Below are 25,154 nucleotides of genomic sequence, written 5' to 3'. Positions count from 1 at the left end.
CCGTTTAGAGCAGACTCCACACACTACACAGTGACTCACTGCTGTGATTACCCAACCTCTTGTGTATTCTAGACGAGATCATGGAGCATGATGCAGAACATGAGGGAAACCCAGGTAATTGAGGATATAGTAAGTAGGTCCCCTTGTCTTCCTCATCCATTCTGCATCTCTCTATACCCCATGGCCCTCCCCCAATCCAAAATGGCTGCTCCAGCGTGAGAAAAGCAAGATATGGCCTGATGAATCTCTCCTACATGAGAACTTGCCCCAACAGACACAGAGACTGCTGTCAGTGGCGGTTACGGGAGCGTGGAGATCGTGATGTAGAGTTGGGCGGGCGGCTGAGCGGGATGAAGTAAACGGGATGAGTATGCCGAGGACGCTGGCTTACAGGAGAGGTCAATAGAGGAGATTTTCAGAAACAGAGACAGTGCAGCTCTAGGAAACGGAGAGAGAGGCTTAGCTCCTAATGGCTTTCTAGTTCTCAGGTGCAGTCTTTTGCTAAGCAGGGTCTGGTTCTGTGTCTGATCCATGAGACCCTCCTTGAACGTTTCCATAAATTGGGGCTAGCCTGAGTGGCTTTCTGTTTTTTTGCCTTCAAAGGAGCTTCGACTAGAGAAGAAGCAGCATAGGCTGATAATAATTCTCACCCTCCATTCTTTATATGAATCCCAGGCTCCGACAGGGTCCTGCCCTTTCCCTTCTCCTAGGGCTGTCACAGCAAAGCGTGACTACTGAATTCCGAGCGTGGAAAACCAAGAATCAATTGCTCAAATGCTGTCAAAAAGTGACATTCAAGTTTGAGTGACAATGATGTCTTTGGTCCTGTCCTTATCCACTTTTCTATTTTTGGTTCTGTGCCTGCTCTCTGCAATTACAATGCTTAGTGCTTAAGCAGCTGCCAGGAGTTATTTAACAAGTACTTCGCCCTTCTTTGAAGATGATGCTTTGATCCTGAGCTTACATCCTTCCCTCAGTGACAGAGACTTCAGAATGTGCCACTTCATAAAACACCACGTCTTTTCTGGTGTTTTCTTTGAATGATGGGCTTGAGCCCATTGATTGATCCTAGAAATTGGAGCCTCTCAGAAAGAAATTTCCCAAAACCCCAGTGTCTTCAGCAAGTTACTCTCCATCTATAAAATGGGGCTCACGTGGCCAAACTTTCTCAAGGATGCCAAGAAATAAATCAAAATAACGGATGGAAAGTGCTTTGTAAATAAATCCCGAATAGTATTATTAGTCTAATTGCCAATGCCCGTGCATCTTCAGATACATGAATCAAGGTGTAAGTGTCATGTACAAAGGACAGCTATCCAGCACTAAGAGCTGGGTGGGGATGCAGAGGGTTACTCCGGCTCTTCTAAAGGAGGCTATCTGGTGAGTGTGCAATAGCAGCGACTCAAGCATGTAGACGTATTTCTTTAATATTTGAATTTTTTACACTAAGCACAAATTATATCTCCCATTAGAAACTCTCATGTGTGAATTAAGGATCAATCAAGGTTGGAAAAAAGAGGAGGTAAGTATCAGGGAAAGAGTTTAAGCAAATAAGAAAAAGGTCACCCTTATCGAAAGAATTTACGAAAGCTTGTATGAATCTTTCTCCAGGGTGTACCTTCATCCTTCATCCTTCAGCATCCAGAATATATTGCCGGGGGTTACAGATCAAGTCTCCCAGAAACAGACTGGAGTGCAGGAAGTTTCTTGGGGAGCACTTCAGGAACCCCATCTGTGGGAGAGTGAAGCACCTGGACTGGGCAGGAAGAGAAGCTGGACTGCATCCAGTCACAACAAAAGCCGCAGCGGATCCCACAGGGACACTCTTAAGCTGGGATGACCCAGCAGCGTTGTCCCAAGCGAAGCCAAGAGGCAGGACCTTTGTATCCCCACCTGTCACGCATCAGGTTCAGGCTGCCCCCAAGAACGCATAAGACAGCTCTTCATCCAAAGGCAATTTCTGGGAGGAGTTACTCGGCTGCAGGCAGTCAACTGTCACTCCCAGCAGCTGGGGGAACGAGTGCCCGGGTCCTGAAGCAGGGGCTGCAAGGAAGCCATCCATGTGACGAGGTCAGAGCTACCGTTATGGTTTGGGTTTTGTTTTGTTTTTTTAATGTGTCAATGAAATAAATGACTAATAAGGAATTCCATGAAGAAAAGGTGCTTTTCACAACAGTGTTCCTGTCGTTCCACTAGCACCCTGTAAGGGCAGGAACATAGCCAAAATAAACTGGTATCTTACTAACAGGACCAACAGGAGAAGCTGTGGTCAGATGCAGGAAAGCGCCACACACTACCCAGCACAGCGACCCAAGCCCAGCAACACACTACACCACTGACTCCTGAAACCACAGACCTGAATCCCCTGTCACAGTCATTTAATTCCCAGAAAGAGGTCTCGGCCCAAGCCCAGAGGAAAGGATTTTTTTTTTCAAGCTTGCCGTCACCTTTGACACATAGACCTGAGAGCTGCCGACATTATTATTTCAAAAAGGCTTATGCCTATTAAACTGAAATTAAAAGGTATTATCAGAAACAACTTGGAGAATTAAAAGATCAAAAATACCATCTTGAATATGTGCAATTTCCCCCATTTAAATGATAGGATGTGCCAATACTTATCTACACACAATTTTGCAGGATGTAATCCTTCCAGGTTTTCCTCAAACTTTTATAGATATTTATTCCTTAGAACATTTTTATAAAACTTAACCGAAATACATTGCAAAACATCTTTTTTTTAATTTTTTTTATCAAAACTGTGTTTTTCTTCTAAGTTCAGAGGAAGGGCATTCTCTCTCACCTAATGAAATGTACAAGTGGCAGCTCTAAGGGTTTCTTTGTCCTGTCTTGCTGATTACCTTAGCTCAGAAATTTATCAGTTTGAGAAGATGTATTAACTTCCTGGTTAATTTCAAGATTGTAGTCTATGATTTTAGTCCACCCGTAATGGACAACGTGTCCAAGTTATTATCTCCCAGGAGGATTGCCATTTAAGTTCCTCTGGGATGCTCAATTCCACTTTGTCCATTTGCTAGGATTTCTATCTTCAACTAAGAAAAAAAATGTACATTGTCCTACATTAATAATTTGGCAGATTATAAACAACCATTGTTCCTTTCTTTTTTTGATGTTTTTCAGATTTTTAAAAATGACTTTAACAAGTATTTTGGGTGTCCCTGATCCTTTCCAACTTGTCATCGTCATATTATACCTAATTGATAGACAAACATTTATTTTATGCCTGGGTACAAAACCAGTCTCCTCCGTACTCAGCATGGATAGATTCTCACCAGCATGAGAGGCTATGTAAAGTACTGGCTAATAGCATGGATTCTTGAGCTAGTTTGCCTGGCTTCAAATCATACCTCTGTCACTTAGCTCTGGAAAAATCACAACTTCTCCATGCCCTCAGCTTCCCCATTTAAAAATGAGAATATCTACGGGGTACCTGGTTGGCTCAGATGGTGAGGCGCCTGCCTTCGGCTCAGCTCATGATCTCTAGGTCCTGGGATCGAGCCCCACATCGGGCTCCTGGCTGGCTCAGCAGGGAGCCTGCTTCTCCCTCTCCTTCTACCTCTCCCGCTGCTTGTGTGCTCTCTCTGTCTCTCTCTCTCTCAAATAAAATCTTAAAAAAAAATTTTTTTTAAAAAGAGAATATCTACTATAGGGTTACTGTTAGAATTATTTCAATGAAAAGCAGTACCTAAATGTAAGTGATATATATATATACACACACACACACATGCTAGCACTATTATTGTTTTACTATTTTTACAAAAACTCCAACAATACACATTTAAAATTGTTAACACTTATGTAGCTAAATTATTCCATTTTTTAAAATAACAGCACAAAATTCATTCTGGCTTAATCATTCTCTTCTGTCATAAATGAGATCATGCTCTATATGTCACACCCATAGGTGCTGAAAACATGATACCCAAGCCAATTAAAATATCCATTCATTTATTCCGTGCACCTCTCTGAGCAAGGCATTGAACTGGGTGCTGGTACTCCAGGTACGATTAGGACACGGGTCCCGCCCTCAGAGCATTCCTCCCAAAGATCCACAAAACTAGTCCTTCACGGACGTTAACAGTGACCTTTCCAGTACATTCCTTATCTCATATTTATTCTCAAACAATCATTGTTAGCAGATGCCCTTATACCCTGGGCATGAAGCTTCCTTTCAGGTAATTGAAAGTTTAAGAAGGATCCATATTGCACATTAGAAAGCAAGAGGAGATTCCAAAGAATGGATTTAGCAGATGCGATATTATTTTTCTACAAAATCATTGTGATCTCCCTACCAGTATCTATTTCTAGGTAAGTGCTAAATTAATATAGCACTTTCCGCACATCAACCACTAAAGAGAACTGACAGAGCTAGTCTTTTTCCCTTTCCCTGTCGTTCCTTGGTTTGCTTCACAGAATTACTTGTTTAGCCTTACAGCTCACAAGTGTCATCAATAATGCTTATTGGGTATATCACTAATTAAGTCACATGCATTAGCCGTATGCTTGTTGTGGGATAAACATCATACTACACAATACATAGGAAATTTTAAAATACCAAAATAAGGTATTAACCAAATTTTAAAACTAAAAAAATAAAAAACGAAAGTCATGAAAGCATGTTTGAATTATTCAGGGAAAACTTTAAAGAGGCCAATGTTAAGCCAGGGAAGTTACCTACATGGACTGGTGATAGCAGAGAAGGGGCCGTGGTATCCAACAAGACACAGAGGAAGGAATTAGAAAATCTGTGCCATGGTCTCCCTGTGATAAACCCCACACTTGCCCCACACGCCTTTACTCTTCCAAAATTCATGTTTGTCTGAGAACAGAGATAAACCAGTCAATGAACTTGATAGACGTTTGTAGACTGTCAGCCACGTGGCTGAACAGGAGCCCCCCCCCCCTTCTGTGATTCCAGGTGAGGGTGACCTTCTCAGGTTTCTCTAGGTGACTGAAGTTGGACACCAGGGATCCCTGTGAACCCCAGTGGAGCTCTATCCATCAGAGGAGAGTCTGGGGTCCTGGAAATCACCTGTCACTGGCCACTAAGTAGTCAATGGTGATTCCCTCCACTCCTGTTGCCTGGAGAATGTTTCCTAACACAATACAGAAAGTATTTCAAGGCTGTCCCATCCAGAAATCTGATCCAAGCAGCTCCCGAGAGGCATGAAAACTGCCCTCCTGGGGCCACAGTACAAGACGCCAGAGAAAGCACACACAGAGAGGGCCCGGGTTAGGAATGTGGAGAGCCCAACTTCCTGCTCCAGTGCTCACCAACAGCACGCAGAGACCAAGGACTCTCCGGCAGCAATGAGGGAAGTCAAGAAGCAAATGTCCACAAACACAGACAGACAAGCCAAGGACAATAACCACATGGACACATCCGAGCACTGGACAGGACCAGCGAGGTTTCCAGCAATTTCTGTGTGACAAGAGACTGAAGCCTGACATCAAAATCCACACCTTTGTTCAATCTTAGGACAGAGAGCAAGGTCAAGCTTTTTAAACAAATTCTTTGGTCTTCATAAAGCTTCTACTTTAAACATCCTTTTACAGTATCATTATTCTTACATAGCTGGACCCGGTGGTTACTATCTTTAGAGTTAAGTTGCCAGGGTCTGGAGCAAAGCAAACACAATGGGAATGCCCTCTCCTTCTCTCCACCCTTAGGAACAGTCCTAAGAGAATTATTTGTGTTACACTATGCCACATCACACAGCGGCACACACCTGGAGATGAATCATGTCCCTCCTCAAGGTGGTCTGGGTCAGCCTTCCAAGGACATTCTGTGCAGCTAGAAATTCTCTAATCCTGAACTGTGGGTCCAGGGCTGTGCCGCCAATCTGGTGTGGGAAGAGGGAGAAATCCACTTACCTTGCTATTTCTCCAGGTTTCCTAACTTGGATTTGATTCGTTCATTCATTCGTTCATTCATTCAACAGGCTCATAAATAGCACTCAGTAAGGGCCCAGGACTGCTGTAAGCACTTTATGGATTAACCCATTTAGTCCACCCTACCCCCAGTCAGTTGTGTGTCCCTTGCCCTTCATGCGTGTCTATTTCTTTGTTTATGCCTTTTATGTGATCATGTGCTATGCTCATATGTGTTTGTGTGATTCCAAGCTGGATTATTGACTTTAGTAAGCCAAAACTCTATGCTGACACTTAGCCAAATGCTATGATTTGTAGAGACTTTGACGTTTCTCACCTCCCTGGCAAACTGTGGAAGGGCCACTTGCTGATGTTGTAGCTTCCTCTTAGGAGCTCACTACCCTTCAGGCTTCCTGAGGAAAAAACAGCTCGCTCCCCCTTCCTCTTTTCTGGGGCTGTCTCTACATGTACTGTATACCGTATGTACCGTGGCTTCCATGCCCCACCCCCACTCAGGTATCTCAGCATTGCTGGGTATCCCTGGAAAGACAGCATTTTTCCTGTCCAACTGCAAGACTCTGTGTCTGAGGGCCAGAGCCATAGCGATTTCCTTCCACACCCGGGCCTGGCTCTGTCACATTTAGCCCTAGCATGGCAGTGAAACTCTTTACGGAGTGCTTAGTGCAGCACTCTGGCAATTAGGGGCTTGACAAATGCTTTTTCATGATGCTGAAGCTGAGGATCAGAGGAACAAAATATTTCCTGGAACAAAGGGGCACATTGTGCGTTAATTCACCTTTTATGATGGGCTGTCTGGCCACCAGACCCCTGTGTGCCCAGCATGCAGGGAAGCAACACCATGAATACGAACACGGGACTGGGCACGCAGAGACCGGGGCCACAGTACCAAGCCCTTTCGCACCAGAGTGTCTCTACTGCACATAGAAACAAGAAGATCCTAAATTAATAACCGAGTAAGGGAAATACAAACTGACACAAAGAATTTGGAACTCACAAACTGGCATGAGAAAAACCCCAAAGGTTCCAAGCTTAATAGCAAGTATATATTCAAAAACACTAATTAGCAGGCAAAATGCAGGTTCATGAAACAAAGCTAAAGAAAGTGAAGAAGGATGGAGAGTGGTGGGGGTTGGGGGGAGGGGAGACAATTTCCCTAGTGAGAATGATGAGAGAGTGCTTGCTCAAGGGCAAATTTTATGGAAAATCATGATCCAGTGCTAACAGAGGGAGAAACCTTTCCAAAGAGTTAATGGAGCAGTTAGAGAAATTCAAGTTCAGTAAATCATGAGGACTGGGAGTATTGATCTGAACATTCTGGTGGGTGAAAATATGGAGCTGAGCTGCTGACCAAACTATAAAATAGAGCAGCTCTTCAAAAGTGGACGGAGATTTTAGTTGCTGAGTTGATGCTGGAGTCTCGCCCACTGAGCTCTCCCTCCCAAGCTGGTTCTCTTAAGAAATTCTGCCCACTCTGTCCTGGAGGTTAGTTACCTCTCCGCTCACGTAACTGCACCTCTCACCTCCGAGGATACCAAATCCAAAACCTCCAACCCAACCTCTCATTTGATCTCTTTGGGGGGGGGGCTGTAATTTCATGTCTCTCCAGGACAGCGCTACTCAAGTGACCCGTGATCATAGTTACTTAGACACTCATCATCTTAATGCCCTCGCTGCCATAACCAATGAGAAAACAAAACAAAGCAAGCAAACTCACCACAAAACCATCCAAATTGTGTTCTCTGCCCTCCAGCCTTGAACACCTGGAGACACCTGCGATGCCTCCCACGTCTTCAGCTCCTCTACCCGATTTGTCAATAATAATAGCATTTAAACATGGCCAATTATTCAACTTTTTCTAATTCCATTTCCTCATCTGGAGAATGTGAATAATAAAGACTGACACGAGGACTAAAAAAGGCCATGTGTGTCAAGTGTCAGAATGACACTTGGTTCCACATGAGCTATCATTTTTACTAGCACTGGCATTATGTTAAAATGTTTCTTCACTTCCTTCTACTGTAGGCTCCAGCAGCACCACATCAAGGCCTTTATTGCCTCAGCCCTACAATAGAATCCCAAACATTTAGAGCTAGGAGACTCCTAAGTAAATGAAATACTTAACCTAGGGTATTTTCACTTCTCCACTCTGGCTCCTCTCAGCCTTGTGAATGCCATAGCTCTCTCCCTGCTCTTCTCCAGCACCAGTATCTCTCTTTCTAAACATTCAGTCTACATCAGCCCCTGTCCAAGAACTACAGTGGTTCCCTGGGATATGGCTATCCCTGGGGAGGATGAGCCCCAGGCAACTGTATTTTGCAGGTGCATTTGTGTATCAGCAATTTTATTGGAAAATGAATGCACGTGAGGTATAGTGATATACTGATGAAGATTTAGAATAATGGGTATTTATTTATTGCCCAAAGTGAATGTTCTTGTCTTCTTCATCCCCTGTGAATGAGCGTCACCCCAAATCAGCATGTCAGCACCACTCTACAGGTCCAGTGTCATGCAATATTACAAAAGAAATAACTTGTCGGCCAGTGTCAGTGGGAATGTATGCTGACCAAGCTGCTCTCCTGAATTAGGCCCCACTTTGGCTCTAAAACAATACATGAGTTCCGGGACTCCTCTAGATATCTGGTCAACCTTATAGGCTGGACGGAGAGTAACAGCTGAGGACTTCAAGGAATGGCATCCAAATCACGAGGACTTGTGCGGTGTGGGGATCCAAGACAGGGGTCTTGCCCATGGCTAAGAGCAGTACTGTCTTATCAGGTGGTTAATAGACTGGGATGTTCTGGAAGAGTACCTCAGAGCCACTTTTCTTAGCTTTATGAAGACATCTGGCCAATTGCATTATATGTTAAATAACTAGGAACCTGGACGCATTAAAAATTAATAGAAAATTGTATGAATAATGAATCTGTGGCAGTGTATAAAATGATCATACATTACCTCCAGTTAGACAATGAATCCTTGAAATGGTATGAGCTATGTGACCCTACAGTCTTTTCACTGGTGGCCTGAGGAGAACAGGAACAAAGGAGAGAGTAAGTAAAATCTGGGTAAAGAACATTCAGCTGTCCAAGTTACTTATGCTTATAAAGCAATGGGCCCAAGTATCTACCCGATCCCTTCTTTCTCAGAGACCTGCCACACACAGCCCTGAGCCCGAGCCTAAATTGCAGGTGATGAGGCTGATTCCAGCCTCCTAGGATTAACAGACCCCTTAGGATGCAAGCAAAGTAGGTTAGGTCAGCCATCCTGGAGCCATGCCAGCCAGGGCTGTGGTTGTGGGAACTGCATTGATCTGGTCTGGGCCACAGAGGGTCAGGTAGAGGGAGAACCAAAAATAAGACAGCGTCTACCAACCTCCCACCTCTACCCCTAACCCTCCCCCCTCCTCCCCAAGCCTGCTTTGGGACTTCCAAAGAGAAATATTATAATCCATGTCCATCTCCAGCCTCATGAGGTCATTTTCCAAAGGTTAAAGTCTTCATAGTTTCCCATGTCTCCTTCTCATTTTGCCAGTATCCAATTACTAGGTTCTCTCTTACTCTCTCTCTCTCTTTCGCACCCCACCCAACACACATACACACAGAGTGTTGGCACATTCTGGCTTGCAGAGTTTTAGATAATATGTTGGCTCAACAAGAGAAAAAAAGAAAAAGAGCATTTCCTGGCAAATTAAAGACAGGCAGAGCCTGGTAACACAGGTGATGGGGTGAACATTTACAAAGGCTGCCTCCCCACACTGCTTCTTTGATGCAATTCTTTTTGTGCCCTAAAGGAATTTCATGGTAATGAAATCTGTACTCAAAAATCAAGCCTTCCTAACTAGAGATACCTTGGGACTGTTTGTTCTCTGCAGTGTAGCCGTGTGTGGCGTGACCCTGTTTCTGAGTGTGCATGGGAGACAGTATGTGTGTTGGGGGAAGGGGGATGTTGCTATCACTGTATGATCTGAACCTGCTTTGAAAGCCGATCCCAAGGGGTTAAATAAGACATGGAACTGATTTGATGAGACACTAAAATCTTGTGACCTGTCTTATCTAACAGAATTCTAGTGCTTGTTTTTCATTATAAAGATGTGGGGTAATAACTTTATTTAGTGCTTGCATTTTTTCCCCCTGGATTTCTAGTGAAAAGTCAAAGACACTGATTTACAAACAGAGGTTTCTTAAATACTATTTTTAGAACAAGGCTGTACCAGATTTATAAGGGGGTTGGGGGGAGAAACTACAGTCACTTTTGAGCAAAGTAGCATTTCACTGCATAATAATGAAGTACTAATTGTTCTTTGTCATCACTTTTTATGCAAATTGCCCCTGGAGCATTTGCCCAACATGCATTTTACATTTTAACAAAGAAAGTGGAGTCCTGATAAACAAGAATCGTATACCCAAGCAAAAATAAAAATATCAGCTATAAAATAAAACTGCTTAAGGTGCATTCTCTAAGGATATACATTTTTCTATTATACCATCCCCATTATTAGATCTATTTGACCAAGAAGATTCCTTTGAATCTAAAATAACAGTTTATGTGTCAGGCAAAAAAACAAGTTTGTATACCAAACCTGCACATTTTACTCATCCTACAATTTACAGTGGAAGTTTGAAGCGAACTTATGTTCCCAGCAGAATTTAAATAGACCAGGTCAAAATCCAGATTGGCAAAGGAATCAAATTGTGTCAAAGCATTTTTCACAGGCAAAAATCTCACTATTTCAGAGGTTTCGGTTATTCTAACGGATTCCCATTTTCATAGAGACAGTCATCAGCATTATCAAAAAAGAAACATGATTTGCGTATCATAAATAGGTACAGTTTGAAACATACCTTCAGCACGTGTGTGTTCAAAATCTGGTCTGGAGAGTGTTACCGGTTGCTATCATATTAACACCAGGCAATAGTGGGGGGAAAAGAAAGAGAAATGTGATTTATTAAGTTTCCTGGGACCTTCAGAGAAATCTAAAATTCAAACCTGGCCTTCCAGGTCATTATGAAGATATATTTGTCGAGGGAAGAGGATAGAAAATATTTTATTTAACAGTCTGTTAGCTTGATCTATACCATTTAAATATTTAAACATATGGTATGTGGACCTCCATTTGCACTCTTGCCCCAGGCCCACAAATGTTAGGGGAAGGTCTGCCTCTCGGAACCACTCCCCTGCTTCCAACTCACAAGCTTCAATCAAATCTCTACATGTTCTTTCTAAAAATGGAATGCAATTGGCTTTAAAGGCAGCTGATCTTGAGGCCTGGCACCTATGCTATTCAGTAAATCCACGCTTTGCAAATAGAAAAATACAGTGTGTGACAAGGTGCCATTTATGAAGCAATAGATGATTTCTTCCCAAATGCAGAGAAATGAAGTGTTGCCTTATCAAACGACCATTGCAGAGTGTTATTTCCAAAGTAGGATAATTCCTAGAATAATAATAATTATACTGTGAAGCCTATTTAATTCCAGACTTCGAAGCCATTTACAGGCCTAAAGTTATTAGCCCAGAGTCCCTTCTTCTGAGCTGGATCCATAAGGTGTTATCCACTCACTTGCATAAGCACCCAAGCCCAGACCCAGAAGAGTATTGCCTACAGTCCTTGAATGAGTCAGGGGGCAAGTGGAGTGCGGAATCCTCACTCATAGTCCCAGACTCCCTCCATTAGACCACCTGATTATGAGATGAAAAACTGGTAAACATGAGCTTCTGTACCCAGGAAATGCACTGTGAAGGGCATAATGAATTACTTATGCTGTGTAGTGTATGTATAAATCATATTAAAGCATGCTGAATAGTACATTATTATGCTTCTATTTTGCATTACAAAAGTAACTAATGTAAGCTGCAAAGTGTACTTTTAATCCATTATTCATTTCTAAAAGTAGTCAGACCACTATTCAAGTACCATAAAAGGCTACCAGTATGAGGAAACCTGCTTTTCAATTTATGAAGATGAAACAGCAAGATTTTATTTATTTATTTATTTATTTATTTATTTTATTTTATTTTATTTATTTATTTGACAGAGACAGCCAGCAAGAGAGGGAACACAAGCAGGGGGAGTGGGAGAGGAAGAAGCAGGCTCCCAGTGGAGGAGTCTGATGTGGGGCTCGATCCCAGAATGCTGGGATCACCTTCTGAGCCGAAGGCAGACGCTTAACAACTGTGCCACTCAGGCGCCCTGAAACAGCCAGATTTTAAAATCAATTTTGAATTAGGCATGCCGTTATTTATCAAAACACATCAAATCTATGCATTCCTAGTTCAGAGGGAGAAATTATTATGAACCCTAATTTTCCCCCTCAAAAGATTGTATTTCTTAAGTCTGGAATCAATATAATTACTTTTACTATGTGTGATTCTCTGATATTATTTGTTTTACTTTGATGTTTATAGCAGATCAAAAGCTATTTTCAGTTTTCTTTCTCTGTCATTTACATTGAGTTATCTACATTCTGGTTTTCCACAGTGCTACCTCTTCCACAAATTTTCCCCACCAAACAAGCAAACAATTGGGGTGGACTTATCAGCCCTGAGCACCCCATCTGAAGTACCTCTCAAAAGTCTTTCTAGTCTTTTCCAGAAGCCATACAAGGAAAGATTGATACAAATTTATACAAAAGCAACAGTAGCATAAAATACAAGTGACAAACTAAGAAAATGTTTGCAACCTAAATCATAGTGGGTCAAGCCCTTTAAGTTTAGTGAGTCTTAACAAATTGAGAAAAGTCCAAAAGCCCAAATAGAAACTGAACCAAGGACATGAACATAAAATTCACAGAGAAAACAATACAAATGGTTCTTAAACATACAAAAAGATGTGCAGGGGTCCTCGCTGCCTAGTTGGTGGAGTGTATGACTCTTGATCTCAGGGTTGTGAGTTCAAACCCCGCATCAGGTGTAGAGATTACTTAAAAAATAAAATCTGGGGGCGCCTGGTTGGCGCAGTCGTTAAGCGTCTGCCTTCGGCTCAGGGCGTGATCCCAGCGTTCTGGGATCGAGCCCCACATCAGGCTCCACGGAGCCTGCTTCTTCCTCTTCCACTCCCCTTGCTTGTGTTCCCTCTCTCGCTGGCTGTCTTTCTCTGTCAAATAAATAAATAAAATCTTAAAAAAAATCTTGAGGGGTGCCTGGGTGGCTCAGTTGGTTAAGCAACCAACTCTTGATTTTGGCTCAGACCATGATCTCAGGGTTATGGAATCAAGCCCCATGTCAGGAGCCTGCTTAAGATTCTCTCTCTCTCTCCCTCTCTTTTTCTAAAAAAAAAAAAAAAAAAAAAAAAAAAAAAAAGTTTAAAAAAGTAATAAAATAAAAGCTTGAAAAAAAAATTTCTGAAAGTTTGATAATATAATTGTTACCAAGGCTGTGGGGAAACAACCACTTACATATGCTAGTGGGAGTGCAAATAAGAATAAATCACTATGGATGGCAACATGGCCATCCCTCTCAAAGTAACATGCTTGGACCCGGTAATCCCACTTTGGGCCTTTACCCTACAGACAGATACACCTGCATATTTATGAAACACTATATATACAAGGTCAATCACTGCAGTGTTACTGCAGTAAAAGAAAAATTTAGAAACAACTCAAGTGCTTGTGATGGTTAATTTTATATGTCAGCTTGACTGCGCCACAGAGTGCCCAGATATTTGATCAAACATTATTCTGGGTGTCTCTGTGAGGGTGTTTTTGGATGAGATTAACACTTAAATTGGTAGACTGAGTAAAGCAGATTGCCTCTCTGTGGTGGGTGGGCCTCATCCAGTTAGTTGAAGACCTGGACAGAACGAAAATGCTGACCCTCTCCTTCATGCAATAAGAGACAGTCAGCTTTTTCCTGCCTTTGAACAGAAATATCTGCTCTTTCTGGGTCTCAAGCCTGCCATCCCTCAGATTGGAATGACACCATCAGCCCTCCTGGGTCTGTAGCTTGCCGACTCACGCTGCAGATCCAGGGACTTTGTCAGCCTCCATAATCACATTAGCCGATTCACACACACACACACACACACACACACACACACACACACACACGGTTTTGGGATTTTTCTCTGGAGAACCCTAATACAATAGAGAATCGATTAAATAAACTATCATATGCACACTAGGAATAGTACTCAGATATAGGAAAACAAGTGCAGATGATCTGTATGTGATCTCTAGGACATACTAAGTGAGTAACAGTAAGGTGCAAAACAAGATATATTATATGCTAACCTTTGCATGAAAGGAGGGATAAGGATAGATATTTGTAATTGCTTATATTGAAAAGAAACACAAAAGTAAATAAATGAAATTTTTCTACTGGGGATCAAAGTCAACCAGGATATATATTTGCAAATAAATGAGTACTTTTTCAATACTTCTGGTTTTTAAATCATGTGAATATATTACTTATCAAAAAAATAATTTAAATTTATAAATCAATAATAGTGTTTCTTTATCATAAAACCCCAATTTCTTTCTTTTATGGCATGACTATTGTCTGAGGTTTTCTTGTTTAGTTATCGGTTTCCTTACTTCCTTCTCTGTAGAACAGGGTCAGCAAATCGTAGCCCATGGACCAAATCCAACCCACCTTTTATTTTGTAAATGAAGTTTTAGTGGTAAACAGCCCTGTGCATTCATTTATATATTCCCAAGTTTGCCTTTATAGTACAGAGGCAGGGCTGAGTAGCTGTGACGGAGACCACATGACCCACGAAGACTAAAATATTTACTATCCAGCCCTTGACAGAAAATGTTTACTGACCCTTGCTCTAGAATGTGAACTTCCAAATCAAAGGTGAAGGCAGAAAGCTTATTCGGTCTTCACCGTATCCCTCAGAATACTGTCTAGAACCTAGTAGGCGCTCATCAATTCCGTCACAGGTGAGGTTTCCAGGGAAATGAACTCTGAGAGGGAGATTAGCAGGTGGGAGGTTTCTTAGGGAATGTTCCTGGGATTTATCTGAGGAATGGGAAGGAGCAGGGCTGGGCAGAGGGAGAAGTCAAGCCTTGGTGCAGTCTGCATGGAATGCCTCCCCTGAACAGGTGGGAAGTTCTGAAAATGGGGTGATCCTTCAGAGCTCTCCAAATGAGTTGAGAGAGCTGGGACTTTATACTCCCACTTGGATCTGTCATTGGTTGAGGGCCAAGCCAGCAGGGAGGTGGGGCCTTGAGGGAAGCATCTATCTTCAGCCAAAACTAATCCTGAAGTGGTACCACCATGTGCCAGTAACATTCCCCAAAGCTGGGGTCATTAGTATTTACTGGGGGAGGGGGGAGAAGTGGGGACCCACAACATAGCATCCATCACAAGGACTAACTAAATAATTGCATTTGTATGCATCTGCTCCAGTGATAATTCCACCTCACAATACCATTCAGTTGATTTCATTGTCATAATCTTTCTTTGGGCTTTTCAGTATGTCTTTGTACACTCTCAGAAGCAGATTCTGAGACAACCATGGAGATGGAAATAGCTTTTTTGTGAGATGCCGGGAACACCAGTAGAGGAATGGAGACATCAGACAGGGAAGGTAAGGCAGTTAATCCACTGCTCATGACAATGTACGCAAGTGCTGCTCAAGGTGGGGTTCCGGGGAGAGTCCCCAATCTGGAACTGTTCACCACTGAGTTTACAAACGACAGTTGTTCGCAATTCCAGCTCTCCTCATCCTCGGTTTCTGAGCAGAATTAGGTAGAGTTGTTTTTCTCCTCAATCAAAATCATTATCTTTAACTTAAAGTGAAGAGCCAATGCCTGGATGCAAAAGTGATGCGGGTGCCTAAATGCTATAGAGCAGCTCGGTATAAAAATCCTTCCCTTTTGTTTCCTTCTCTCGTAAGGGAACCTAAACACCAGCTTAGATTCTATCAAATGCAAGAGGCAGATTTGCTTTTTCTAACAACTTCTCTGCTTCTAGGAGTGGCTGACCAGCAGTTAGTTTCATTTCCCTTGCTCTCCTATCATGATCACCATCAACACAAGGAAAACTGAAAGAGAAATACCCACCCAGAACGTTTCACCCACTCAGAAGATTGCAACCACACGACCATGCTTCTCAATAAGAGGATAGTAATTTTCACATTTTTCCAGGAAGGGTAAACTATTTCCCATCACAAACTTAAGTTTTCTATCCTTTGAATCTAGAGATTCTAGATTAAAACAACAGTTCCTATGGGAACAAAGTATCGGTTTCTCTTAGCAACCACTGCACCTTTTATAACATTGATAAACTTGGTTTCAACATGAAACTACTTTCACTAAGAGCTTAATGTTACTGTAAAACCAAGCCTACCATAGTATGATTTAAAAAACACATTTTAAGCAGGATACAGAATTACATACACACAGTGATAAGTATGTACAAAATAACGTAAAAAATAACATGTACAAAACACAAAAAGATGTCAAAGAAATAAACTAAAATATTAAATTGTTTTCCTCATGTCCATACTTTCTAAATTTTTGCTTTGTGCACAAAATAACTCTAGTGCAAAAAAAAGGTAACTCTAAACACAAGATAATTGGATTTTAAATTAGAGATACAGAATGGAAGTATTATATGGAACTTTAAGCTGGCTGGCGTCAGACTGTTCTCTTCTCACTCTGGTTTCATGACTACATCACTGGATGGCAAAGCCTAAATCACTTAACCACTGGTCTGCATGCCCTTCCCATGAAGAATGATGTCTAAGCTTCTTTTGAACCTTAAAATTTAATGATTTTATAATTTTGCTTTCCCACAATAATCTTATGTTGGCAGATGACCCAATATTGGAGCAGTTCATAGACTTTGGAGAGCATGGAAACCACCAGGGAATAAGAAATAAGAAGCATAGGTGAGGATGTGGAGCAAAGGAAACACTTCTGCACTGTTGATGGGAATGTAAATTGGTGCAACCACAATGAAAAACAGTCTGAAGCTTCCTCAAAAAAATTAAAAATAGAAGTATCATATAATCCAGTAATTTTACTTGTGGGTATGTATCTGAAGGAAATAAAATCTGGAAGAGATATCTGCCCTCCATGTCCATTGCAGCATCATTTACTATACCCAAGATTTGGAAACAACCTGAGTGCCCATTGGCAGATGAATGGATAAAGAAAAATGTGATAGATATACACAGTTGACCCTTGAATAACACAGGCTTGAGCTGTGCTTCACTTATATGTGGATTTTTTTGTAGTACAATACTGTAAATGTATTTTCTCTTCCTTATGATTTTCTTAATAACATTTCCTTTTCTCTAGCTTACTTTCGTATAAAAATACAATACAGAATACACATAACATACAAAATATGTGTTAATCAACTGTTTATGTCATCTACACGGCTTCTGGTCAACAGTAGGCTATTTGTAGCTAAGTTTCTGGAAAGTCAACAGTTATGTGTGGATTTTTGACTGCAGAGAGGGTTGGTGCCCCTAACGCCAGCATTATTCAAGAGTTAGATATATATATATCTCAGCTTTTACTGGGAAACTTTCTCCTCCTGTGAATATGAAACTAGGACCCACTGGTAAGCAAAAAAGAAAAGGCCTCATAGAGGAGTTGCTTCTTGAAGATAAGGAAATTTTAAAAATTCAAAACAGAAATATTTTTACTAGCTGTTTATTGTAAAAAGACAGGGTTTAATTTAATAACCAGAAGAAAGCAGTTCAAGGATTGTATGGTGCTGAGTTTTGATGTAGGGTTGGAATGGGGGAGGTGTTCTTATCTTGGGGCTTATATTGTTCCACATGCGTTCTCTTTAAATGCATCATGGGTTTAAGGAAACACAAGGTATGAAAATCAGAATGCGTAAAACATAAAGTGGGGCATAATGAAACACATTTCAAATGCATTCTTACCTTTACAAAAAGATTATGCACATAAACTTTGAAATAGGAATGTTCCCTTCAGCATTTAAGATATCATTAGTTTGGTAATAATATATTTCTTGATACGGGTGCTGGTTCTATGGGTGTGTTCACTTTGTGAAAATTCGTTGAGGTGTGAACTCATGATCTGTGCCCTTTACAACAAGTATGTTATAATTTAGTAAAAACTTTACCTAAAAATTCATTCGTTGTAAATAATCCAGTGTGCATAACAGGGATGTAAGTCTGCTATAGCTTTTGTAGATGGCATGCTAGAAAACTCTAAGTGAGGGGGAAAAGGACAGGATAGAACCAGTTTCTATGAGTTCAAATGAGGCCACAGGAGGTAAGAAGGAAGACCAAGCCAAGGAAAAGTGTAACTGACTGTCAGCAAAATGGCATGGCCATGTAAGATGGCCATTTTTAGGGTCAAGTCAAATGTCAGAGAGGACCATTTTTCTTAGTCTCCCTTTTTAAAGAAGACTAATAAATAAACATACAGACTTGGGCCATGAAAGTAAAAATAAAAGCAAAGTAATTTCTCCTGCCACAAGACTGGAATTCCATTTCCAAGAGTAGTGTGAAATCATGGAAGCCAGGATTTGAATATTGATTTGGCCACTTGCTAGCTGCTCGATGCTGGGCATATTTAAACCCTCTGAGTTTATTCATCTGTAGAAAAGAAATAATGAAGCCTACTTTGTGGGGTTGTTGTAAAGATTAGACAAATAATATATATGAAGTACTGGTCTAGTGTTTACCTCAAACAACAGTAATTATTATTGTTCCTACCCCAAGAAAAGAAATTCTGAGGAAAAATTGTATTTCCATTTGGAATTATTCAAAATTTTTAAAGGCAAACTGAATGTTTTGGTCAAAAACCACTTTATTTTCCCATGGTACCACTAAAAACATTTTCAGGACCAATATATAATTTCTATGTGCTGAAAGAGTGTGATTTGGCAATTTTTCCTTCTAGTTTTTGAGAATGAGGTGGAACACGTAGGCTTCTAAGTAGGTACGGACTGTTGGCGCTTAAGCTCTTGGCAGTTAATATAAACCCTGGATTTACATGGCCTTCAATTTCCTTTACAACGGTTGCCTAAGTAGGATTTATCACCCTTGTCCTGGTGCACACAGGAGGATAGACAAGGTGAAAAGAACAATCAAGCTGGTTAGCTTGTCTTAATGTTAAAATGTTTTTGAGCAAGGACTAGCTTTATTTTTTACCCAAATCAAAATATGAGGATGCTGTGTGTAGACATGCTTCGTCCCAGATCTTAATTTTACTTGTGTATACTTACATAAATATCTAAGAATTTGGGGTGGTTTTTTTTTCCCCTGTAAATTACCTCTATGGCAATCATATGTTTTCTGGTTAGCATCAAATAGGTCTATATCTATAAAAACTTTGTTAACATAAGCAGAAATCTCTGAACAAAAAAACACTTTAAAATCACACTGGAGTCCAGATTACCCACAGATGCAAGGAGGTTCAAGGGTTGAGTGACACCCTCTCCTTCATTTGCCCTGCTGCGGTGATAGTTGAGACTTGGTGAACCGGAACAAAATTGACAAGGGGCAAGCTTGCCATTTCAAGTCTCCCAGATTAAATTGAAGTCTTGTTTTTAATTTCATTTCCTTTTTTATTTAAAAAAAGAACTTGTTATTCACATTTTGAAATTACACTAAAATGTAAGTTAACTGTCCCAGCACTGCCTCTCTGCCTGATTGCTCACTGGATAAATCACAAGTGTATATTCAAAAATAGCCTTGGTGCAGGCAGCTCAACACAACCCGTAACATTGGCTGAGAAGGGCTCTAAGGAACGAAATAACTAGTATCTGGGAATCCCCTACCCAGTGCTATACAAAAAATCACCAAGATTTTTACACTCAAGTCCACTGCAGTATTGGAAAACAATGGCAGGAGTTTAACATATATTTTAAGAGGAAAGTATTGGAGAGATGGAATTAGTCTTTGATTTGAGCAACGATTCAATGCTAATAGTTTTCTGGTTGCTAACCTTGACTCTATTATGGAGCCTTTGTCATTCTCAGTAAGTCTTTGTGACTCAATTTCACCATCTAATAACACAAGCGTGTTTTATCTTCTGTAATTGCAGTACCCTTGAAAACTTGTGTGAACTGAATTGCGGAAAATAAAATTATAAGTTTTGAATATACTAGAAAAAAATCAGTAGTTTAAGACACCTTGAGATGGATCCTTTAGTCAGTAAAGAATCCTTTTATACCCTATTTTTAAAAAATAGATTCAATTTTTAGCTTTATATTCTTTAAAACTAGAGCACATTTTAAAAGGGAAAGCATGGTGATATTTACAGCATTATGTAATAGGTTGGGCCTAAGGGTTCCCTATCCCTTGGCCTCTCAGGAGGTCTCTGAACATTCACCTTGTTCTAGCTCAGCCCCTCAGCTGCAGTGCTGGGTGGGAAAGCGGGGTGGCCCTGGAGGGCTGTGTTGTTGAAATATGACTTCAGGCAATAAAAAACAAAACAAACAAACAAACAAAAAACCCTTCGGTGTTCTTGGGAGGATTCAGGGAGTGGGAAGAGACAAACTGAGAGATGGAAGGTAAGGAGAAGAGGTAGGACTAGGGCTGGTGAAGGAGATTAGAGCAGAACAGGTAGAGAGCCTGACATATTTGAGAAACAGAAAAGATGAGTATGATGGAAAGGTGGCGAATGAAGGGGAGAATGCTAGCAAGTCGGGGAGAGGGGCGAGGGCCGGGTTACTACGCAAGGGGCTGTAGACCATGACATGACCCTTGAATTGTACTCTCACCTCAGCGAGAAGCCATTAAGGGGGTTTGAACAGCAGAGTCACATGATACAATTCACACTGAAGAAAATCATCTTACTGCCATGGGAAGATAGACTGGAGGTAGGCAAGGGTGCAAGCAAAGACAATGTTTAGGAGCCATTGGACTTGAAGAGCCCACGCAGGAGAGTCCACAGCCCAGACTAAGGTGGAGGGAGTGCAAATGCAGAGAAGCACAGATCCGAAATAAATTTTGAAGACAGACTGTCAAATGTGACTGCAAGAGTGAATACAGGGAAGTGAGGGGGAGGGAGGGATCAAGGACGACTTCCTGGGTCTCTGGAACGAGTGACTGTGTGTCATTTGCTGTCCCCTTATTTCTCCACAGTCTTTCGGATATAATCTCCTTATTCCTCTGATTTCAGCTGTAACTGTATTCATGATTCTCTCTCTTTGCAGCTTTAACCCCTGTCCGGAAGCCCAGACCCACATTTCCAATCACCTGCTGTACATGGAACACAAATCTCCTTCCTCTTCCTTCTCAATTCCAAAATGTGAGAAATAACACTGTTTTTAAATTTTACCTCCCTCTCTGTTGCTACCCAATGTCCAATTAGTTTCCAAGAACTGAGAGTTTGCCTCCCAAACTACCATTAGTTCCATCCCCTTCTTTTTTCCCCCTCCCCTCCTGCCCGGACTGTTAGAGTCTCCAATCTCGTCCCTTCGCCACCTATCTCTGTTGCTAATCCAACTGGCACTGCTTCCTGACTGATGTCCCCAAAGTGAAAAATCTAGTCATTTCACCCCAGGCTCAGAAATTATCAAAATTTCCCTATTGATGAAGAAATTAAGTGCAAATAGTTATGTCTGGCACTGAAGATCCTTTGCCACATACACACCAGCACATTTTAGGACAGTCCACAGAGGGAGTGTGACATTGTGAATACAGGCAGAGAACAGGCACAAGGGAACGGGTGCTTGGTTGGACATAAGCAGACTGAACATGAAGCCGTGCCTAGACTGTCCACATAGGGTCACAGCTGTTCCTCTTCAATGTGTTGCACAAAAACTGAGCTCATATCAGAATTAGACACATCCCAGCTCAAAAAAAGCACCTCAAGGAAACTAGCGGACATTGGCTGGTTTTGTCTGCCCAATATGCCTCTTTGTTTCAAGATGGGAATGTGCCAATCATGGTTTTTATCTCCCTTTCCTAAATGATGGGTCCATGGCATGGGCACGTGACCCCGGGGGGCTGTTTAAAGGCTTGATATATGGACCCTAGAAGAGAAAGTGTTGTTGCCCTGCCAAAGATGTCGAACAGTGAGGACCGTGTGAGCCCAAAGCGTGTTGGTGACTACCTTTCCCTTCACAGAGAGAGTACTTGCTTGAGTATGTGAACAACAAAGAGGAAAACGGAGCTGTGAGGGAGCCCGAGACCATATCATCAGAATCTGGGTCTAGCAGTGCCCTTTCCAGTTATACAAGCCAAACAGATATGATAAAAATGGTGGCAAAGAAGGGAAATGTAAGTCATTCCGAGCCACCGTCCTTATCATAGTGAGTCAATGTTTCATTTTACCTCATCCTGTCCTTTGCCTTTTGGTTGCCCTCTTCCAATGCTATCCGCCCCAGCCCTGTGCGTCTATTCAAGCCAAGAGAGGGCTGTGTTTTTCCTAAACCTCTCAGCCTGCAAGGGGACATCTCTGTAGGCAGCAGTCGTGGACCCTCTCTGCCTAACCCAAGCATCCCGATTGCACTGGAGTTTGGGGAAGTCCATGCACTTATTTCACTGGCTCTACCCTCTCAATCATCAAATTGCCACACACCTCGTGTTCTCCAGTGGATTATTTCAACCCTAAATAGAACCAATTAACTATAAAACATTTTGAGCCTTGTTCAAGACAAACTACGGCACTACCACACCACAGAGTTGGTTACAAAATGTAGCCTCATTTATCTGAGATCAAAAGCAAGAGTATTACCACACACACACACACACACACACACCACTCCACAAAACTTTGAGTTAGTAAGGTTTTGATTATCTGATATGTTTTTACAACAGAACACAGAGTGTGTCTATTCAGCTAAAGAAGAGGAGTGCTTTGATATGTTCATGATTTTGAGTAAAGCAATAATAGAGTAAAGGGATTTTATTGCATTTGATGATGCATTTGGGACCAGATTCTCTCTGTACTCTCCTCTTTGGGTGAACATAGGATACCTTTGGATCAGCACTGACTCAGACCATGACAGTTACTGTTTTAGAATACTAAATGTGACATTAGTGGCCCAGTGGCATTAATGCACCTACCAAAATTGCCCGTTTTTCTCTTTCAAAGTAATTTTAGCAGTGATGGGCTACACCCAAGTAATTTCTGATAAGCAATTAGCACATATCAACTCAAGGCTTGTTATTCAAGGTTTTATACTGTTAGTAGAGCTATAGCAGAGGTTACCTATTAAAAAGCATCTGTAAAAAACTTCTGCTATTATTGTGGAAGCAGTGAGCAATATTCAAATGGAGGCAATTCAATCATTTAAATAAATGTGTTTTTAATCATAAAATGTCACTGTTCTACAGACCTGTTTTTCCTATTAACGTACTGGAGATAATGTTAATGAGATTTAGTTAGCGTTTAAGAGCAGTTGAAGTCTTATTATGAAAGGCAGCCTAAAAGGACACAGCAGTATTCTTCTGAAGCTGTGAATCGTTATTTATCTGTGAGAAATTTTATGGTACTTAAATCTACATGGGGATCATCTAAGTGACAAAAACACAGACTTAGATAACAACACAGGATGTCCCCCAAACACTCTTCTCCTCTGCATTACTTCTCACATCCTGAGAAAAAAAAAAAAAAAAAAAAGATAAAACACACCAGAGTTAAAAGTTTTAATGTATGTAAGGGTGGGGGGAGGTGGGTCCCAAGTTGATATTTCAAAGAATGGCTCATTTTAAAAATACGAATATTATCTGTATCTACTCTGTGACTTGGCACAAAGTAGATTCTCAAAACATTTGATGTGTGAATAGAGTGACTTTAATAAATAAATAAATAAATAAATAAATAAATAAATAAATAAATAAAAAATATATAAATGTATTTGAGATATTGATCAGTGTGTCGACCCACTGATAGCACCTATAAAGAGAGAATGACCTGCGCACATAGGTTGCTGGACGGGAAAGGCCTTGATGACTCGGATTTGTCCCTCATGACATGTTTCCCTTCTCTCCATCCACCCTCCCCACTAACTCGGTAGGCCCCTGGTCCATCCAACGCAGCCAATCTGTTGCCTGGCCATCAACCTGCGCTAAAAGATAAGTCAGGCCAATCAGATTTCTTCTCTCACAAATTTGAGCCAAGAAAGACCTTCCAAATAAGAAAAGAGGCAATAGGAGCTTAAGGTGAAAAGATGCACATAAAGGTGTCCTGAGGAACAGTCAGAACCTTGAAAAGGACAACATTTACTCCTGCAATTATTGGGCAACAGAAATTACGAGCCTAAGGGGTTATCTTGGCTGGGCTCCAAGCTGAGACTCAGACAGGCTTGTGTGTGAAGTACGAAGAGCCTCAGAGATTCACTGCCTGTTCACAGAATGTGCGAGGACCCTTCAGTAAGCATCTGACAATATCCCCTAGTTTTGCTGGGGTTGCACCTGCACAAGCATGTCTAACCAGCCAAGGAAGGACAGATAAGTAACAGAGGCTATACTGCAGGCAGCGATCTCGGAATCCCTGAGTGGAAAAAAGCAACAGAGAAATCCAGTAAGGTGGGCTGGAAGAAGATATGAGAGCTTGGGTACTGGGGAAAAAAGAGTGGTTTTAGGTCCGGTGTGAGGCTCTCCTTCACAATCTGACCTTTCCTCCCCCTCTGGAGGGGTATATAGAAGACAACTGAAATAAGCTGCATTGTTTGCCATGGTACACACCCATCTGCGAATTGCCTAGACCAGAGGAGACTAGAAGAAGAAGGCATTTCACTAGGAGAGAGCAGCACACAAATGAGTAAGTGGATGTCTTGGGGGACAGGGGTCGGGGCTGGTCAGCGCCACTGGGGAGCAGCTTGGGCATGCCACTGCAATCCTTCAGTGAGGGCTAAATGGCAGCCAGAGGGCAGAGCCGAGAATTTGCGATGGTTAATTTTATGTGTCAATTTAATTGGACTGAGGGAGGCCCAGGGAGCTGGTTAAAACATCATTTCTGGGTGTGTCCATGGGAACGTTTCTGGACAAGGTTAGCATTTGAATCAGTAAACTGAGTAAAGAAGATCGGCCTTTCCAATGTTCGCAGGCACTACCCAGTCCCTTGAGGGCCTGGATAGAACAAAAAGGTGCAGGAAGGAGGAATTTGCTCTCTCTCTCTCCCTGGAGCTGGGACAGCCATCTTCGCCTGCCCCCCCAGACATCAGAGCTCCTGGTCTTTGGACCTTCATATGCCAAATGAATTATACCACTGGCTTGCCCAGTTTTCCAACTCACAGACAATAGATTGTAGGTCCTCTGAGCTTCCATAACCAGGTGAACCAATTCCTAGAATAAATCTTATATATATATCTATATATATATAGATATCTATCTCCTATTGGTCCGGTTT

The 25,154-nt window shown here is 41.6% G+C and overlaps 1 protein-coding gene and 1 long non-coding RNA gene across 4 annotated transcripts in view; one reads left to right on the top strand and one right to left on the bottom strand.

Moving 5' to 3' along the window:
* The window catches only part of LOC117804230, a 68,352-nt gene that overhangs the window by 30,460 nt on the left and 12,738 nt on the right, over positions 1 to 25,154 (bottom strand). Inside the window, exons 2-4 of one of the 3 annotated variants that reach the window (XR_004628568.1) lie at positions 10,755 to 10,803; positions 8,869 to 8,936; positions 5,751 to 5,864 (exon numbers count right to left, since the gene is read on the bottom strand). This is a non-coding gene — a long non-coding RNA (uncharacterized LOC117804230). Of the gene's footprint in view, positions 1 to 5,750; positions 5,865 to 7,627; positions 7,925 to 8,868; positions 8,937 to 10,754; positions 10,804 to 25,154 lie in introns of those variants that run through there. The other 2 variants (XR_004628569.1, XR_004628570.1) reach the window with 2 other exon arrangements.
* The window catches only part of BACH2 (BTB domain and CNC homolog 2), a 376,418-nt gene continuing 375,490 nt past the window's right edge, over positions 24,227 to 25,154 (top strand). The window contains exon 1 of the mRNA XM_034670825.1: positions 24,227 to 24,566. Coding sequence (XP_034526716.1) covers positions 24,563 to 24,566 — 4 coding nt within the window. The 5' untranslated portion in view covers positions 24,227 to 24,562. The remainder of the gene's footprint in view (positions 24,567 to 25,154) is intronic.

This window comes from Ailuropoda melanoleuca, chromosome 10 (assembly GCF_002007445.2).
Source record: "Ailuropoda melanoleuca isolate Jingjing chromosome 10, ASM200744v2, whole genome shotgun sequence".
NCBI classification, from domain to species: domain Eukaryota; kingdom Metazoa; phylum Chordata; class Mammalia; order Carnivora; family Ursidae; genus Ailuropoda; species Ailuropoda melanoleuca.
This window is presented reverse-complemented; position numbering and strand designations above follow the sequence as displayed.